This window comes from Sinocyclocheilus rhinocerous, unplaced genomic scaffold, assembly GCF_001515625.1.
Source record: "Sinocyclocheilus rhinocerous isolate Xijiao unplaced genomic scaffold, SAMN03320098_v1.1 scaffold708, whole genome shotgun sequence".
Classification (NCBI taxonomy): Eukaryota; Metazoa; Chordata; class Actinopteri; order Cypriniformes; family Cyprinidae; genus Sinocyclocheilus; species Sinocyclocheilus rhinocerous.
The window spans coordinates 1,682,222-1,695,530 of NW_015635523.1; the positions used below are offsets into that span (position 1 = coordinate 1,682,222).

The following is a 13,309-nucleotide window of genomic DNA, read 5'->3' on the forward strand; positions in this document are numbered from 1 at the left end:
GTTTTTGTCTTACGTGAACGTAAACAGATGAGAAAGAAAACACACGTGTACAGTATTTTTAGATCTGCATGCGTTCAGTGTTAAAGAGACAGCAGCCTAATAAACACGCTGCCTGTCATTAATGTTAATCAAAGAACAAAAGAAAATCATTCACTGATCTTGACTGAATATATTTAATAACTTTAATTGATTAATCTATATTTTATTTATGAAAAGAAAACTATGCAGTGTTTTTACACTTTTAATTACAGTTTCTGTACCTGAAATTTGGTTCAGTTGTATTTATTTATGCTATTGCTAATTGGATTTGTTTGTTCCCATTTTATTACTGACTGTTTACTTGTCTTTAACACTCTAATATTTGCAATTTATATTAATCTAGTTGTTTTTGCGGTGGTTCTGTAGGCTGCTGATTTTGCTCATGTTATTCAGCTGCAACAGAATGCTTTGTAAAAAAACACAGAATAAATGTTTGACTTAACTTTTTATATTGGATTTTTTTATCTTATTGGAATCAAAACTAGGAATCGATACGAATCGGAATCGATAAAATTCAAACGATACCCAACCCTATTTATTATGCATTAAACTGATTAAAAGTAAAATAAATCTTTTGTAATATTATAACTGTCTTTAATGCTTTAAATAAATGCTTATATAAAAGCTGACATATTTTTTAATGTTCTATTTATGAAAGAATCCCAGAAAAAAAGCATCATGGTTTCCAAAAAAAAAATTTTTTTTTTGGAAACCATGATGCTTTTTTTCTGGGATGCTTTCAAATAATCAGTGTTGAAAACAGCTGTGCTTGCTTACAGCTGTTTTCAACACTGATAATAAAAAGAATGTTTCTTGAGCACCAAATATTAGAATCATGTGACAATGAAGACTGGAGCAATGCCTGCTGAAAATTCAGCTTTGGCATCACAGGAATAAATTACATTTAAAAACATTAAAATAGAAAACACTAATTTTAAACTGTACTAATATTTAACAATACTACATTTTACTGGAAATTTGATTAAAATACATGCAGACTTGTTAAGAGACTTCTTTTAAAAACATTCTTAAACAGTCATTCTGATCCCAAACCTGTGAATTATATCAGCAATTTGCCACCCTGCTTTTTTAGATATTGGTATCAACATTATGCATTCATTCAAAACAGAGCAGTGTGGTTTAGCAGATGGCCATAAAAGTCTTGTTGGGACAAATCTGTAAAATAAAAGGGCTTGTCATCTGCTAATCGGGTATTATGAATCTGTTCAAATGGAGTCTTGACAGCATACTGGCTTTCAAATCCCTTTGAAACAATTATTACATAGTGGACGGCTTTCAGTTCATATCTAATCTAGAAAAATGATTAACTTGCTTTCGCCGTTGACTGCACAAGAAAGAAAACGGTCTGAAAATGATGTTTGAAATCTATAAATAAATAAATAGTTAATTAGGCAGCTCAATCAGTTAATTAATCAAGTATTCATTGACTGCTAACACTTCTTCCCTCTTCTTCTTCGTGTACTACGATCTTATATTACATCTTTCCAGTGTGTAGCACAACTGATGGTGTGGTAGCTGGGCTCTGCTAGGTCATGATCTGAGCATTGCGGTGCTAGGCTGCACTGCATGAATTGTTGCATATTATTATACTCCGTCCCTGAACTCAAACCATGGTGGGCATAGCTGGCATGTTGCATGAGATCAGTTGGGATAAGCAAATGTCTGTGCACCTGGTGCTTACTATTGCAGCCCAAACAATTTACAAGTGGGTGAAAACAGGACAGGACTGGAAACAACTCAATTTACCAAAACACAGATAGTCTCAGCCTCAGACAGCACACCCACAGACTACAGTTCACTGCTGCTCATCTCTGTATATTGCACACATCACTGGAAAGCAAAAGTGGAAGGCTTTCTAGAGCTATAGCAAGCTCTTATCTGATTGGCTGGCTTTGACAAGTCTGATAGATTTAAAAGATACTAAAGTTTTATTTGAGGGAAAACTAAGGTACACTTTTTTTTTAATGCTTCTATTCAGTAAGGAAGCATTAATCAAAAATGACAGTAAAACATTTAGAATGCTACAAAGCTATTTTTTTTCTAAAATTCTATTCATCCAATAATTCTGAAAAGAAGAAAATGTATCACAACTATATTCAACATTGGTAATAATAAGAAATGTTTCTTGAGCACCAAACCAGCATATTAGAACAACTACACAGACTGTAGTAATGATGCTGAAAATTCAGCTTTGCATCACAGAAACTATATTTATAATAATATTTCACATATGACTGTTTTTACTGTGTTTTTGATCAAATAAATGCAGCTTTGGTGACCAAGCATAAGAGACGTCTTTCAAAAGAAAAAGAGAAAAATCTTACTGACTCCAAACAGTGGCATACATACAAGCAGAACTGTTGATTTAACTTTTTCTCCCCATGTAATATTGATGTAATAGTCAGGAAGGGAGACTGGGGAAAAAAAATGAGCCACTGGGTAAGATAAACTACCATTTGTTGTAAGCCAATCATACACAAAATAAAGCATGTTGCATTTTCAGGAAGATGAATTTCATTCTCTCTGTTACATAGTAAGTAATTTATGTCCAAAATGTTATGTTTATATAATGTTATGTCCATTAACAGACATTAGAACATGCAAATGTGTTGTTAAATTATATTAACTTTAAATCTCAGGGGTTTTCCCAAGTAAATAGTTTAGGTCAAATATATTCAGCTGACACACACACACACACACAAAAAGTTTGGGAATCCCTGCATTAAATAACTATTCAAGTTATTTAAGTGTTGATTGGCAAAGATATACAACACTTTAAAAGTTTAATATATATATTGGCATAATAATGCAAATAAAATATTCAGCATTGGTTCTAACTAGAGAATGCAATGACTCCGATTAGCTGTTCCAAGTGTATCCATCTTCAGCAGAGCTGTGGGTTTAGTTAGGCGATCAGGTACCAGATACAATGAGGAAATATCTTATCTGCTTAGTTTCCAAGGCAACCAGAAAGATTCATATTCATAATCACATCGGTCTATGCATGAACTCCCTTTATTTCCAACACAGACCAACCCACAGAAACACAGAGAGCGCACACACACGTTCATTCACACGCTGCAGATAGGCAGCTGTTCCACTCTTATGTAATGGATGGATGGTGTGGGCTCAGGGCTGTAATCTCACTCCTCTCCAGGGAGCGATTATTCCAGCTCCTTATGCTACCCACCACTGCATACCAACACACACACACCTCCTTATCTACTGACGCAGACTCCCGCCTCCCTGATTCGACATGATTCATAAAATCACTTTATTTTCTGAAAATGGCCTTTGCATTGAAATGTGTTACAACTGGCACATATAGAGCGGTTGTAAAACATGGGCAGCAGTTTAAATAAATTCATTACTATAAAGAAAATGCATCCATATCAAAGGGATAGTTTAACCAAAAAAATGGAGGGGGGGGAAGTGCCGTCAGAATTAGAATTCAAACAGCTGATAAAAGCATCACAACAATCTACAAGTAATCCACACGACACAACATCCATCATTTAAGAGAAAAGCTGCATGTTTATAAGAAACAAGTTCATCTCATTCCGACTAAAATACGAGTATTGGGCAGAAACAATGGTTTAAACTTAAAGCACCCTTAATGATGGATCTTTTTCTTACAAACACACAACTTTTCATGTTAACTGATGGACTGGAGTCATGTGGATTACTTGTAGATTGTGGTGATGTTTTTAACAGCTTTTTAATGGACACTCATTCTGACGGCACCCATTTACTGCAGATAATTAATTGGTGAGCAAGTGATGTAATTGCTAAATTTCTCCACATCTGTTCTGTTGAAGAAACAACCTCATCTACACCTTGGAAGGCCTGAGGGTGAGTACATTTTCTCCACTTTTTCCTTTTTGGGTGAACTATTTCTTTACGTTTATGTACAGTGCCACTAATGATTAGAGAAAGCAATGGATTTTGATAGTTTTATGGAAAATGACGTTGATTTCCTGGCAATGGCTTCTTTTGGTTTAGTGAGCTGAAGATAAAATCTCAGGACTGCTACACATCAGATGGCTCATATTTATCATTGGCATCTCACATTTAGAAAACTGAAAATGTTTCTGTTCCAAAACAAACCAGTAAATTGCTCCCACTCTTTACTCTAAATACTGATGTGACAGGAAGAACAGCTTGCCTCTCGCTCTTGGCATGCTGCCTCTATCGGCTTTGATAATTCTGCATTTCTCTGCTCCACCAACAAACTGACAAAATAATCTGACTGGCTGAGATCTGTCCAGTATGAAATGAATAACTGCTTCATAACAGCTGAAGATTAGCTTGTAATTAGCATGTGCAAAACATGTTCAGTTGGGACAAAGAACCCAGACTATACTATAAAAAAAGTGGATGCAAGTCTTTTAATGTAGTGACTGATGAATCTAAGCTGTAGTACAAGTTTTATCCTGCCTCACTGTGAAAATCCTGGAATGCCACATCTGGGAAAAGCTTCATAACAGCTGATGGAACACCATCAGATATGAGATGTGGCTATAAGCAGTTACGGATATTCTTAAATGGTCTAATTTGCTGCAGTGCTGCCTGGTGCTCTGTTAAATGTAGCTAAAATTATGCTGAATTACATCACTACCTTTACTCATTCATCTTCTGGAAATATGTTTTTCTGTTTAAAGAGCTGCAGGCTGCTCGCTATGACACTGGAACCCTTTCTGCTGAAGGTCTGCGTTACCATGGAGACAGCCAGAGACTGCACATTTCATATGATACTTATCTTAAAAGACTACGACAGGTGTACGTCTGACTCACAGAGTTGCCTCACACTTCCTGTCCTTCGTAATTACATGCTAAACCAACACCAGTTTAAAAGGGCCATTTCAAAGTCAAGTAGAAAAGTTTTAGTTGAAGTACACTTGATCATTTCATTCAATATGCAAACCGTGTTGTTTTAAATACACCTGCTATTAATATCAGAAAGTGTTGTGTTTGAAAGTTCTTTCAATTATACATCACAGAACACAGAGAAATGGAGAAGTGCATTCATATTAGACACAGTAAGTCTGATACTGAAAAGCGGCTTGTTTTTTTTTAATCTGTAAAGTATTAGAATGAAATACATGTAATGTTTTCAGATGGTATGAAATGTAATTTAATGTAATTTTTTTTTTTTTTATTCAACCCTAAATTCAAAGATATGAATTATTAGTTCTGTCAAAGCTCTACATTCTCTGACCAGACAGAACTAAAGAGCTCCCTCTGCTGGAAACACAGCCGACCACCACTTCACTGTACATCACATTTAAGTCATACATTAATAAAACAAAATAAAAGGCATTCATTTAGATTAAATGTCTGTATTTATATCAATACAAATATAATTTGACCAGTTAATTGATATTTTAAAGCATTAGAAAAGACACTGTAAATACTCTATATTTGCTGCTGTTGTTTATATTAAGTGGAAAGTTTTGAAATTTAGAATCATCATATTTTATTATACTAATTCTTAGTAGAGACACTGATTATATTTTTAAGAACAATAATGCATGATGAGGTAAAACAATTTCCACTGGATTTCAGACAATTAACAATAAACAAGAATATTGTCCGCATATTATTTTTAAGTCTGTAAAAATGACCAAAATTAGCCACAATTTTATTATTATTATTATTGTTATTATTAGGTAAGAATTTTGACTAATAAAATACTAACTGATCTAAAATATTTCAAACCTCAATAACATTTACATCATGGCCAGTTATGGGGGCCCGAGAAATCATTTATTCTGTGAAAAGGTGTCAGAATCAAACTGTTTCCTGTTTCCAAAGGCTGTTTCCAAAAAATATTCCCACAAAACTCCACAAGATGGCAACATTATTCTCTTTAAATGAAGAGGATTGGAGACCCACTGCCATTGCCATTATTACGCAGAGAAACAGAGGTGGGCTCAGCAGTTTGTGTGCGGTTGTGGCTCTGGAGCTAAAGGCTTGGTAAGGAAAATATTCACATTACATTTGCATCTTTAGACCAGCATTAATATCTTCCTAGAAACTTCACTGTCCTTGAGGGCATCTAATAATTTTCAGCCATCTGTTTCTGAGGTGGGGCCAAGGCTGGTACTCAACCAAATGCATGTGGCATCACATTTCTGTAAACACTGGCTTATTATAAACTCATATTATGCTATCAAATGAACATGTAGGTTGGCTATTTATCCACAGGCCAAGATTCAAAGTCACAAATAGTGAAAAAAAAGAGCTTCACACTAGAGTTTAAAGGAATACAAAAAAGTAAATTCAGTCACTTATGCATCCTCATGCCACTCCACATCTCGTTTTGTTTGTTCACAATCTATTTCAAACCTTGACAGACATTATAAACCATTATTTAATGGCAAGAGCTACATACAAACTCTGCAAAAAATTCTACGTGCTCCACAGAACAACAACAGCACATAGGTTTGGAATAACATAAAGATTAGTATTGATGACAAAGATTTCATTTCTGGGTAAAGCTTTCCTTTAGGCACCTTTTAGGTTATCTCAAAACAAATATTTACTTGTATCATAACGCAATAGATCGAAAAGGCAATGCACTGGCACATGCTATGCGACAGCCTCAATGTATAAACAACCTGTAATAACAGGTGAAGACAGTGATCTCCGTAACATTAAGATGAGATGCTGTGACCCACTGGTTCTAGTAGTATGTTATTATCTGGAAGAGCTTTACACCAATACCTTTAACACCTCTGTGATCTATGCTCCCATTATTACAGCTCATACAACATGTCAGAAAACTATAACCATACTTATATAATCACTCAGAACGCTCACTCACTGTTGAGTAAAATGCGTTTCCCAGTCAAATTTAGTCACAAAATACACTACGAGCCACTGAGCTCAGATCTGGGTCAGACATTTACCTGACAAACAGTATTACACTGACCTGTAATTAGAGCCAACAATCTCGAACAAAAGTCCTCACCCAGAGTCCTTCAATTTGAGGCATGGCTTCCACCACCATGTGAGACACATAAACTCATGTCCACTTGTTCAGGGAAATAAACAGGACCAGACGAAAGAGAGAGGGGAAAGAGAGAGATAACATGCTGCTATCACAAAGCAGCAGGATTAACAGTAGAGAACATGCTACAGGGAGAATAGATTATTCTAGAGCAGAAAAAAAAAATCACTGTTAATCTAACTTCAAAAATAATTTAAGTGTAATTATCTTAAGTGTAAATATTTTAAGTGAACGTTTTAACAATAAAGTGACTGTAGACGCGTTTCCATTACCCTTCAAATTGCGCAAATTGAAATTGCGAATTGAAAATACGCCTAATGGCAAATCAATTTCGCAAAAACGCCCATATATCGCAAAAAAGTTTTTACGCTCGCATGAGGTGGTTTTTCAGGCAATGCGAAAAAGGAATAATTCGGAAAACTGCAATGGAAACGTTTTTTCCACATTTACAGGTCGCATAGCGTATGTAAAAAGTCATATGATCATTCTTCAATGTACTATAACCTCCAAGAAACACATCATACGTAGCCCCGCTCTCCAGTATATGGGGCTTTCCCTACCATTAATGCTTAGACAATTTACACTGCACACGTCTGTGGTGCAGTGTGGCTCTGATCCGGCCACTGAAGCTGATTGCGGCCACAATGCTTGTGTTTATTCCAGAATCCAGCCGCGCCGCGCACGTTTCTGAAGCGGCTCTCTGTGCTGCTTCTGTAAAGATACACGCATACGCCTCCTTTAAATAAATCTAGCCAAAATCCGTCAAAATCCAAACCAAAATCTGCTGCCATGATTTATCGCGAGAGGCAAAAGGTTACGTTTTAGTCGCATAACATTGGTTAATGGAAACGACGTCATTTCGCAATACTTTTTTATCGACATTTATAAAATATCGCCAAAGTTTTGAGCAAATCTGTAATGGAAACGCGCCTAATGAAATCAAACTTTCAATTAAAATTTCTAATTCCAAAGAAGCTACTTTGTTTATGGTTTACATCCCCAACCTGTCTTTTAACTTCTCCCCTTCAAACATCTGGATAGATTTTAGGAAAAACAATTTCCAATGTATAAATTCCTATCCCATTTTTTTTTTTTTTCAAATCCTAGTTTTCTCTGAATTACGCTAAATTATGGTAGTAAAATGGATTTGGAAATGCTAACATGAATTAAGCTAGAACAACACACTCTCACACAGACACAGACACAATAAATGATCTAATCCTTATTGGATCCTGCTGTCTGAGACACAAAGCCAGATTAAACTTTTGATGAGCATTCTTGAACTCTAGAAACTGTAGCAGAGCAGTCGTATTGTTCTAGCGGTGGAACTCGGACCAAATAGAGATCATCCATCCCCTGGTATCAGGAACTCCCCTCCTGCAAGAGTAACAGATCTGATTACAGTTTAGCAGAAGGAGCAAAAAAAAAGCTTCTCATTGGACGGTCTCTCTGTGAAACAGGAGTGCGCCGTCATGGCTCTTCTATTAAGAGGGCAGTGTCCAACCTTGTTCAGATGACAGTGACAAATAGGGCCCATTAAAAACCTCTATGGAACAAATTGGCAGACTGTGGTTGGTTTCCCGATTAGACCGCAGTGGCTCAGTATCTAAAGGAATCCAATGAGCAGCTGTGATAGAGAATATTTAGCCAGGAAATCTCATCAAAAAGGACAGACTCTAAAAAAAGATAGAGCTGTTCCAGAGAACTTTTGATTGAAACCGTAAAATACTGATCTCGGATCTGAACTCAGTGTGATACAGGAGGGTGCTTTCCTGTCACAAATAACACAGGCCATTTCATTTTGGCTTCTCTTTATTCTGAACGATTGTGTACTGCCAAAACTACTACAATAATGTTCTGTAAATCAAAATGTCAGGGCCTTCAGGGTTCCAAATCAACAGAATCTCAAGGTACAGAACCTTACATTTTTTTTTCATGAAACAACCAGAAATTTTCAACCTATGCTGTCAGATGTAAATGTTTCCTGGTGAATGGGAGAATAGGTTAAGCGGTTAAGAGGCTGCACTTCTCTAGCATGATGGCAAACCATCGAGATTACACTCATGCTAATGCCTTCTAAGATGATTACTGCTATTTCAGGAAGTGACCTTAACCTTTAACAGCATTTTATTGAAAATCAATAGAATGGGGACAATATGTACATGATTGTTTAAATTTGTTTTTAGTATCACAGATGCAAGCTAATTATACAGTTAGGTTCTAAATGCATTAGGTGGAGTCATCTGTGAATGACTGCAAGAGGGCAGCAAAGAACGTGAAGGCCTGTTAGGATCACGTCACCTTTTCCAATTAATAGAAAGCAGTTTATTCCAGCCGTGCCACGCACGTTTCTGAAGCGGCTCTCTTTGCTGCTTCTGTAAAGATACACGCATACGCCTCCTTTAAATAAATCTAGCCAAAATCCGTCAAAATCCAAACCAAAATCTGCTGCCATGATTTATCGCGAGAGGCAAAAGGTTACGTTTTAGTCGCATAACATTGGTTAATGGAAACGACGTCATTTCGCAATACTTTTTTATCGACATTTATAAAATATCGCCAAAGTTTTGAGCAAATCTGTAATGGAAACGCGCCTAATGAAATCAAACTTTCAATTAAAATTTCTAATTCCAAAGAAGCTACTTTGTTTATGGTTTACATCCCCAACCTGTCTTTTAACTTCTCCCCTTCAAACATCTGGATAGATTTTAGGAAAAACAATTTCCAATGTATAAATTCCTATCCCATTTTTTTTTTTTTTCAAATCCTAGTTTTCTCTGAATTACGCTAAATTATGGTAGTAAAATGGATTTGGAAATGCTAACATGAATTAAGCTAGAACAACACACTCTCACACAGACACAGACACAATAAATGATCTAATCCTTATTGGATCCTGCTGTCTGAGACACAAAGCCAGATTAAACTTTTGATGAGCATTCTTGAACTCTAGAAACTGTAGCAGAGCAGTCGTATTGTTCTAGCGGTGGAACTCGGACCAAATAGAGATCATCCATCCCCTGGTATCAGGAACTCCCCTCCTGCAAGAGTAACAGATCTGATTACAGTTTAGCAAAAAGGGTTCTCGTGGGACGGTCTCTCTGTGAAACAGGAGTATGCCGTCATGGCTCTTCTATTAAGAGGGCAGTGTCCAACCTTGTTCAGATGACAGTGACAAATAGGGCCCATTAAAAACCTCTATGGAACAAATTGGCAGACTGTGGTTGGTTTCCCGATTAGACCGCAGTGGCTCAGTATCTAAAGGAATCCAATGAGCAGCTGTGATAGAGAATATTTAGCCAGGAAATCTCATCAAAAAGGACAGACTCTAAAAAAAGATAGAGCTGTTCCAGAGAACTTTTGATTGAAACCGTAAAATACTGATCTCGGATCTGAACTCAGTGTGATACAGGAGGGTGCTTTCCTGTCACAAATAACACAGGCCATTTCATTTTGGCTTCTCTTTATTCTGAACGATTGTGTACTGCCAAAACTACTACAATAATGTTCTGTAAATCAAAATGTCAGGGCCTTCAGGGTTCCAAATCAACAGAATCTCAAGGTACAGAACCTTACATTTTTTTTTCATGAAACAACCAGAAATTTTCAACCTATGCTGTCAGATGTAAATGTTTCCTGGTGAATGGGAGAATAGGTTAAGCGGTTAAGAGGCTGCACTTCTCTAGCATGATGGCAAACCATCGAGATTACACTCATGCTAATGCCTTCTAAGATGATTACTGCTATTTCAGGAAGTGACCTTAACCTTTAACAGCATTTTATTGAAAATCAATAGAATGGGGACAATATGTACATGATTGTTTAAATTTGTTTTTAGTATCACAGATGCAAGCTAATTATACAGTTAGGTTCTAAATGTGTTAGGTGGAATAATACATTCTGCCAACATCTGTAAATGACTGCAAGAGGGCAGCAAAGAACGTGAAGGCCTGTTAGGATCACGTCACCTTTTCCAATTAATAGAAAGCAATCTGCCATGAACACAATCAGTGGGTTGAGGCAAAGGTCAGAGAAGAATAAAAAGAATGACAGATTATGGACAGGAAAATGAAGGCAATATTTCACAAATATTACATTATCCAAGGCTAAATCCCTGTCCCCAGATCATAATACCACAGCTCCAGCAATTAAACACACAACTACGATTTAGCATATTGCATCTAAACACATTGTTTTTTTTAATTACGCTATTTTTCTGCATGACTGAATCTCATCCAACACAGTAAAAGCTTTAAAACTTAGAGCTAAAGAGACAGCAACCATAGGGCCTTGATTCAAAAAATCTTGGCAAATGCAGCTAAAACATAAGCGAATGATTAAGAAATTCTGCAAAATGCTTCTATGACAGACTACCATTTAAAGCAAAAGCTGTGATTTTCACAAAGCTTGCATGACTCCCTACACTTTCATGAAAACCAATGGAATATTTATATAAAGCAACTATAACTATAAAGCAATTTCTTTAAAGAAATAAGGAAATACTTAATGGTGTTACATTTACACTTTTCTTCAAATTGAGCAAACATACTCTGACCATTGGTCAACTCCGAGTTTCTTTACTAATTGATTGAATGAACCTTTGCTTTAGACCAGAATAAAGATCCACATCCTGGTGAAAAAGTTAACAGACTGTGACAGCACAGTGGTCCATCTCATTATAGAAATTATGAGAAGACGTTATATTCCAGAATCATCAATTGTACATTCTATATTCAACTAACGAAGTGCCTAAACATTTAATAAAATCATGGAAGTCAAAACCATCAACCTCTAGATCTCACAAATGCTTACTAAAAGCACATGAGAGCATTTGTCCTTCAGTTGCAATTGACCTTGAGTATGAATAAAGGAGTTAAACCAATCAAGATTCAAAACCAATCTGATTCTCCTTTACAGAAAAGACAAAAGCTTGCCTTGCGGAGATTTGAGCTTATGAAGAACACGTTTAAAATACCAGAGGCACAGGGAAGCATCTCCTGCCACATCAGCAAGGTTAAAAATAACTATATTTCAGAAAAAAGCCCTAAAGCGGCAGAATGTGCCCACTGCTTAAGAATGAAATATGAGCAAATGTCACCTGAGCAGACAAAGCACATGCAATCTTAATGGAACAAATAATAAAAAAGAAAACATTGACCTTAAGACATAAATACACTGTTTTAAACTAGAACAATGAACATTAGAACACTCTTGGCGTGAATAAACTCAAGCAAATATCCTAAAAATGTATTAGTGAGTAACATCTGTATGCTGCTCAGAAAATCACTTATAAATAACTTTATTCTGCACCTCGTGTTTTCATTGACCTATTTTCCTACTACAAGGAAAAATGGTTCTTTTTACAAAAAAGAAAACATAAGCTTACCTATGAGAGCCTGGAAAAGACTGCTTTTGAAAATACCCATGACTCTTAAGATGGCAGTTTTGAGCTGTTGTTCCTCTGGTTTCTTCAGTTTGGAGCAGTAGTCCTCCAGGAGGCTTATTGCTCTGGCTGTGTCTGTAAAACAGAATAAATGTTATGCTACTGGCATTTTTTAATCTACAACATTTAACATGGAACTACCTAACATGTATTATTTTTTATGTATAATTACATTTATTTTTAAATAAATGTCTTTAGAGTGCTGGCTCACAAACAAGAAAAAAAGAAAATGTATAAAATCAAAACTGCCCCTTTTTAATTTTAAAGGAATATTTCACCCCAAATATTGAAAATTTCTTGAAAATGTACTCACCTTCAGGCCATCCAAGAAAGTACATGTAAATGAGTTTATTTCGTCATCTGAATAGATTTGGAGGAATTTAACATTACATCACTTGCTTACCAATGGATACTCTGCAGTTTAAATAGCTAAAATACAATAAAAACGTCACAATAAATCACACAACTCCAGTCAATCAATTAATGTCTTGTGAAGCAAAAAGCTTCATGTTTGTAAGAATCCATCAAGGTATTTTAACTTTAAACCATCACTTCCGGCCTAATTCCTTAATCCAAAATAATGCTTCCTTCAGTGATCAAGTCCATCCCCTGTTGTCTTCTCACATCAAAATCCACTGACATGTATGTTAAGAACTGTTTTGGAGAATGTTCCCTTGTAAACAGTGCTTGATCTGTGCATATTTCTCTCCTGATTCAGACGATTCAACTTTATTTTACTGCAGAAATCGATATTATGGATAACACAACGTTTTAAAGTTAAAAGCATCTTAATG

The 13,309-nt window shown here is 35.9% G+C and overlaps 1 protein-coding gene across 1 annotated transcript in view; it reads right to left on the reverse strand.

Moving 5' to 3' along the window:
* LOC107747036 (disks large homolog 1-like) overlaps positions 1-13,309 on the reverse strand; it is a 96,983-nt gene that overhangs the window by 79,913 nt on the left and 3,761 nt on the right. The window contains exon 2 of the mRNA XM_016561451.1: positions 12,459-12,590. Within this exon, the coding sequence (XP_016416937.1) occupies positions 12,459-12,590 (132 nt within the window). The remainder of the gene's footprint in view (positions 1-12,458; positions 12,591-13,309) is intronic.